Source organism: Halyomorpha halys, unplaced genomic scaffold, assembly GCF_000696795.3.
Source record: "Halyomorpha halys isolate HHAL.00 unplaced genomic scaffold, Hhal_1.1 Scaffold591.1, whole genome shotgun sequence".
Classification (NCBI taxonomy): domain Eukaryota; kingdom Metazoa; phylum Arthropoda; class Insecta; order Hemiptera; family Pentatomidae; genus Halyomorpha; species Halyomorpha halys.
In genome coordinates, this window is record NW_027104732.1 from 184,310 (window position 1) to 191,700 (window position 7,391).

The 7,391-nt window shown below is 35.4% G+C and overlaps 1 protein-coding gene across 1 annotated transcript; it reads left to right on the top strand.

The window, feature by feature from the left end:
- The first annotated feature begins 6 nt into the window (after positions 1–6).
- LOC106684550 (serine/threonine-protein phosphatase 6 regulatory ankyrin repeat subunit B) lies at positions 7–4,589 on the top strand. The gene has a single exon (XM_014426694.3). It carries the CDS (start codon positions 82–84, stop codon positions 3,706–3,708), a length of 3,627 nt encoding a protein of 1,208 aa, XP_014282180.3. The 5' UTR covers positions 7–81; the 3' UTR covers positions 3,709–4,589.
- Positions 4,590–7,391: the final 2,802 nt, after the last annotated feature.

Here is a 7,391-nt window from a genome sequence, read left to right on the forward strand (position 1 = left end):
ATTCTTTCTTGGTCGTCAGTCTTATGTGATGTTGAAAAGAGCAAGAAGAATTCTCCACTAAACCAAAAAGACTTACTCCAAATGTCAGAGATTGTAAGAACACTTTTGAGTAGAGGTGGTAATAGTTATTATGGACCTATAAAAGAAAAATTGTTGAAAATTGTTATAGAATCGGGCATTGGTATTGAAGGGATAGAAAATGAAAATCAAATTCCACAGATCATAAATAATCTTGGTACTGATGTGAATACAACTTACAAAGAACATGCCAATAAAACATTTCTAGTCCGAGCTGCTCAGTCTGGGAATATCATGCTCACAAGATTGCTGTTGGTTGAAAAATACTTCATAAATGCCAAAGATGAGGAAGGCAATACGGCTTTGCATGCAGCAGTCCTGAATGATGACCACCAAATGATAGACCTGCTTCTAAGAGAAGGAGCCGATTTCAATCTGGCCAATAATAATGGTTCAACACCACTGCATCTTGCTGTAGGGCTAAATCAAAGTGATGTCGTCAATATACTTCTTAAGCGGGGAGCTAAAGTCAACTTGAAGGACAGTAATGGAAACACACCCTTGTTTATTTCTGCCTTGAATGGAAACGATATGATTGCCAAGCTCCTCATTGATAGAAGAGCCTCTATCGACATTACAGGAAAAGATGAGAGAACTGTTCTACATGCAGCTGCCAGTGGAGGGAATGCCCGATTGGTAGAACTTCTGCTAGACAGAGGAATCAATGTTAATATTAAGGATGTCTACGATTACACACCTTTGTATATAGCAACTGATTTAGGACATTATGATGTAGTTAATACCCTTCTCAACAGAAAGGCCAATGTAAACAGTAATAATAAGGATGGTAAGACTGAACTTCACTTGGCAGCTTCAAAAGGTCATGTACAAATAATGAAACTTTTTTTAGATAGAGGAGTAGATATTAATGTAAAGGATGTTTACATTAATACTCCCCTCCATGAAGCTGCGAAGAAGGATCAGAACAGTGCTTTGGAATTGCTTCTTGAAAGGGGTGCAGATGGTAATGCCAGGAACAAGGATGGTCTAACACCACTCCACGCAGCAGCAACAAATGGGAACACTAAGGCAGTCCAACAACTTCTCGATAAAGGTGTCAACATAAACCTAGAAGGAGGGGAATCAGAAACAGCTCTGTATTTTGCTGTTATTAATGGTCACATTCCATTAGTAGAATTGCTCATTGAAAAAGGAGCCTATGTGAATGCTGCTAACAAACAAATGCGTACTCCACTACATGCAGCAGCACAGAAAGGATACGCTTCGATCGTCAACATTCTTCTTGATAATGAAGTAAGTATTGATGCCAGGGATTTCAATGGTGAAACACCTCTATTCCTGGCTGCCCGCTATGGCAAGGAAAATATTATTGACCTTTTACTAGAGAGGGGTGCTGACATCAATGTCAAGAATAAGCAAGATTGGACATTGCTGCATGCAGCATCAAGGTATGGCCATTTGGGTGTAATTACTTATCTACTCGATAGGGGAATGGCAATAACTGTAAGGTCTGCATCAAATGAAACACCTCTGCATTTAGGAGTGTTAAGTGGAAGTGATTTAGTAGTAAGTTTACTTGTTAACAGAGATGCCAATGTCACAGTAAAAGACAAAGATGGCTGGACTCCCTTACATCGGGCAGCACAAAATGGCAAAATAACTGTCATTACACCAATTTTGAACAAGGTAGATGATATAAATGTAAGGAACAATGATAACAAAACACCACTTCATGAGGCTGTTTGGGCAGGAAATCTGGTTGCAGCAAAACTCTTTTTAGATAAAGGAGCAGAACTCAATGTTTTTACTAGTGATGGGTGGACGGAGATTCATGTAGCTGCTTGGAAAGGTTATAAGGACATGATTAAACTTTTGCTAGATCACGGGGTAGACATAAATATCAAGGATGTAGATAGTGATGGTCCACTCTATGAGGCTGCAAGAGCAGGAAGAACAAGTGCTGTACAATTTCTTATTGAAAAAGGAGCAGATATAGATGCAAAAAATAATCGAGGATTTACTGCATTACATACTGCAGCTTATGGTAACCATGCCTCAGTCATTAAAGTTTTATTACAAAAGGGAAGCTTTGTGAATATCAAGAGTTCAGATGGCAAAACTGCCTTGTATGAAGCTGCTGGATCAGATGCTTTAAGTGCAGTGAAATTTTTAATTGAGAAAGGAGCTGACATCAATGCCACAACTAATGATGGATTTTCTCCATTACACGTGGCAGCTTACAGTGGAAATCTAAAGACTCTCGATCTATTATTGGACAGAGGAGCCAACATAAATGCAAGAACTAATGATAAGAAAACACCTTTGTTTGAAGCAGCTAGTAATGGAAACGATGATATAGTGAGAGAATTGTTAAGGAGGGGAGCTGATATTAATGGGAAGATGGATGAAGGTTGGACGGCTCTTCATTCAGCCGCATATAAGGGTCATTTACCAGTAGTCATCAGCTTGTTAGACAGTGGTGCCAATGTCAATGTGGCAAATGTTAATGGTGAAACCCCTCTTGATGAAGCTGCTGGTGGTGGACATTTTAACATTGTAAAAACTCTTCTTGACAGGGGGGCAGATATAAATGCCAAGGATGTTAATGGTTGGACGCCATTACATAGTGCAGCTAGAAGTGGTCAAGTAGTTATTATTAATCTTTTGTTAGACAGAGGGATCAACATAGATTCCAGGAAAGATGATGGAAAAACACCACTGGACTTGGCTTCACGCAGTGGACAGTATTCTGCAGTCAAGGCCCTCTTAGAGAGAGGAGCGAATGTTAATTCTAAAGATGAATCTGGTTGGACACCTCTCCATGGAGCAGCATACAATGGTCACATATCAATTGTTAATCTTCTCATTAAAAGTGGGGTTAATGTCAATGTGGAAAATAATGATGGAGAAACACCTATAGATGAAGCTGCAGATGGGGGACATCTAGAAATAATTAAAACCCTCATTTACAAAGGTGCAAGAGTCAATGTCAGTGATTCAATTAATTGGACTCCATTACATGGCGCTTCCAAGATTGGACATTTAGAAATTGTCAAGTTTCTGATTAAAAAAGGAATCAATGTCAATGTGAGTACAATAAATGGATATACTCCCCTCTCTCTGGCTGCTTCAAAAGGAAAATATGCCACTGTCAAAACTCTCATTGAGAAGGGGGCTAATATTCACGCTAAGGCTGATGATGATAACAGTGCTCTTCACCTTGCAGCAAATCATGGTGATACATCTGTAATTAACCTCTTACTAGACAAAGGAATTGATATTGATAACAGAAATGATGAATCTGAAACTGCCTTACATAGAGCAGCTAAGAAAGGGCATGTTGCAGCTGTTACAGCGCTTCTCGATAGAAAGGCTGACATCAATGCTGTTGACAAACAAGGATCCACGGCCTTACACACTGCGGCTAAAGCTGGACAGACAAAAGTAATCAATGTCTTACTATCTAGGGGATTAGATATCAATACTAAAAATTCTAAGAATATTACACCACTTTATGAAGCAGTGTACTACGGACATCTGGAGGCAATGAAAACCCTTATAGACAAAGGTGCAAACATTAATGTCTTGGACGGGAATAAGAAGACAGTGAAAGATATTGCTAAGGAAAGAGGACATATCAATATACTCAAATATCTTTTGGAAAAATAATTACTGAAACAACTATTGTTTTAACAAGTTTGAATAGAAACTGATTAATCTAACCACCAGCTACTGAGAGAATAGAATAAGGTATAGCTGGTTCTTTTTAATAATGAACTAATTTGAGTTTAATTTAAGAGTTATTAACTCACATCTTTTACAACTGAGACATTTCCTGATACAGTAATTGTTAAAGTATTGTTACTATACATTTTATTTTATTTTGTTTTCGACAGTAAAATTTGTAGTATACAATTCTATACAATTTATAATATTAACCATAACAATATAATACCATTGTTAATACTAAACTACTATTAACAAATCAAGCACAATTAAATATTAATTAATTAATCAATACCTTGTTTTGTGTATAATAAATAAAAAAGACTTTAAAGAGAGAGAATTGTTTTATAAGTTAATTACTATTGAAAAAATAAATCTTTTTTACTGAGTCAACACCATGATGGATGGAGGTATTAGAGCACAACCCTTGTAAAGTCTAATGTGGTAGGGTTCAAATCCAGCCTCAGTGATTTGTTAGAAATATGAGGCAACTGGAGATTTTCGGATGAAGGAATATGTCTTAGAATAACTAAGTACTAATTTAATACAACAGATAATAGAAAAATAAATATAAAAAGACATAATAATACCTACTGAAAGATCGCTGATTGACCGTGTGAAAAAATTAATAAAAAGAAGATGGTAATTTAATGTTTGCCTATTTTTAATATTTCCTTTAATTTTCTAATACTATTTCCTTTAAAATCATTTTCAAACATAACGGAATTTAATCAACACTTCTTCCCTATAACATCCTGTCAACAGCACACTTTTACACTAGCTTCCAGTTTGTTTGGCAAATTCCCTATCTATTTTCATTATCATTCTTTAATCTTGATTTTATTGGTATCCTCTTTTTCTATCTATTAGTTTCTACTATGTTTTATATTTTATCTTTTTTTTTTATTTGTAATTTTTTTCTGTTTTCATTAATAGTTTAAAACCTTTTAGTATTCTTATTTAACTTTTACATTTCACTGTACATCTTTTTAATTTTCCATTTACTTTGTTCATTTATGTTTACAACATTTAAGTTTTGGTATCTTTATTAGCCCTGATGAAGCCTTGCAATGTGGGGCAAAACATAAATAGTTTAACTCAATACTACTTGGGTTTTCTTAGACCGCAGTACAGTACAGACCATAATACATAATGTTTTGGTAAAAATAATTAGCTCCTCAGAAGAATATGGTTCTTGAGTTACTTAATTAGGATAATCAGCCTATCTTTTTTAATCTGTATATTTTTTATGATCCCCTTTCTTGTCATTCCTGACATGGAGGGAGGGTTATCTACAGGGCACCAACCTATTCTCATCAAAGTATGGGGTTAAGTTTACATTTTGTGGGACTGCCATAGAAATAAAAGTGGACCCTCCAGGCCAGATTTGAACCAGTAATAATGGTGCACCATGTGCAGGACAAGTCGTCGGAAGCAGTGTAGACAGCTTTCTGATTGTGGTTCCAATTCTATAGAGTTCCAGAGAATCTCATCAGATTCAGGCAGAGAATTTGACACTGCAATGAAGGACCTGGATGTAAAATGGCATCTCAACACACCAGGGCACTCCAAGAGCAGAGGAAGTATAGAGCGGCTTCATGGCATTTTGAGTGACCATCTTCACCTATATGAGATCAACAAGGGATTGGAACCAGATGTAACAATGCATAAGGCTATAGCAGCATATAATCATTCTGTACACACCATTACAGGGTTTTCACAGTTTGAGATCCTCTTTGGGCTTCGAGGACACCGGCGGAACTATAAGGGCACGGCAGTGGACGGTGAGGAGATACAGAACAACCATGTTGCCTGAAGAAAGTTATGGGAGAAGGCATGAGGAGGAATGGAAAAGGAAAAAAGTTGGAGGGTGGCGCAGGAGAATTTAAAGGTCACAGACAGAATGAAAGCAACCAAAATTGGGATTTGTATACAGAAAGTTGAGGTCTAACAGGGGTAAGGAGATGCAGTGATATGAGGGTCCATTCAGGGTGATAAGTATTAGGGAACATAATGTTGTTACTGTAAAAAGTATTAAAGAGCCTAAAAAGAGGAGAACTGTCCCTATTGAAGAGTTAAAATTTCCGGCAATAACAATGTAAAAACTGGAGTTTTCTCATATTGCCAGCCACTACTAGATTGCATTACAGAGAAATTAGTTATTAATGTAATTCTTTTAATTGTTTTTGTTTTAAGGTTTATTTTGACTTTTGTAAATATTGTTGTTTGTTCATTTTAGCTTATTTAGGTACTGTATAAAGAGTTCTTTAAGTTTATTCTTAGGTTTAAATTATGTATATAGCAATTATTTCAGGGGGCTTGTGAGTTTTTAGAATTATATGCATATAGGAATTTATGTTTATTGTAAATAGTTTTTCTTAATTGTTATTGTTTTCTATGCTATTATATTGTATAATATTAGTGTACGAGGATTGTTTGTAAGCTGGTGGGGGGAGTTACGGTTTCAGTCAGCTGTTACTTCGATGTCAGCTGACTGAGGGGATCAGCTAATTGAATGTAAATAAAGAGATGTACTGAACCCAATAGAGCCAGTATTTTACAGCAGTACAAGCGTGTCAGATCTTATTCCTTGTTCCCTTTTTGACATTTTGCTTTCACCGGTACTTAAGTTATATATAAATATGCATATATTAACTTCACCAACTGATTCGTGCCAGGTAACTGGCAATAGTAAAGTGGCAGAGTGGCAGATAGCTGATTAACAAAAATAAGTTAGAGAATAGCAGAAATGCTTGTTGAATGATGAAATGAATAAGTACAAAGACAAATATAAACTAGATTATATATTAATAGGAAATAAGATCTAAGGGTAACTAAATATTAGTAAATAAGTAAACGATGACTAAATATTAATAGAAAAAAATTTGAAATATGATTTAAAGTGCTCGTTCTTTAGGGTGAATCCGCAGTCATGTATAAAGGCGGAAAATTTAATTTGTCAATGTTAGGATTCAAACAGAAGCCAGCATCAAAGAAGAGATTAAGCTGGTGGGAGAAATAATTAAGGTACAAGATATGGGAGCTCAAAACCAAAATCAAATTCGTGGAGACAAATTTACAAAAAAAAAAAAATAATGGATAAGGCAAATGCCTGATGTCCTTAATTCCACCACTTCAACAAGAGCAGTTCAACACCATTCAATTCTTGCCTTCATGAATGAGATTTGCAGTTATGCTTCTTTGCTCAAAGAAAACTCAAGTTTCTAGAAACATTAGAAAATCATTAATCAGAAATGAAACAGAAGACGGCATTGTTTTCAAACTTAAATTAAACACTGGAAGATTATTGATTGACCGTGTGTATAGATGAATGGAATATGGTCCGGGTGCGGTAAAAAAATCTCAAATAGTAGATAATTATACTATTTTATTGAGCCAACGTTTCGTCCCATGTTTCAGGGCTTTGTCAGGGCTAAAAAAGATACAAACACTATAGTTACAAAAAGGAAAAAAAGAGAAAAAACATAAGTGTAAAATAACAGGAGTATAAAAAGTAAGATATAATAAGAAAAATTAAAGGTTGTAAATAGTAAATGAAAAGGGTAATAGTAACAGATAGATAAGAGAAGAAATATTAAAGAAAGTACAAATAAAGAGATGTAAAA

Excerpts from the sequence above, each read along its gene's own strand:
- LOC106684550 (XM_014426694.3), top strand. The coding sequence starts at position 82 with ATGTCAGAGATTGTAAGAACACTTTTGAGTAGAGGTGGTAATAGTTAT.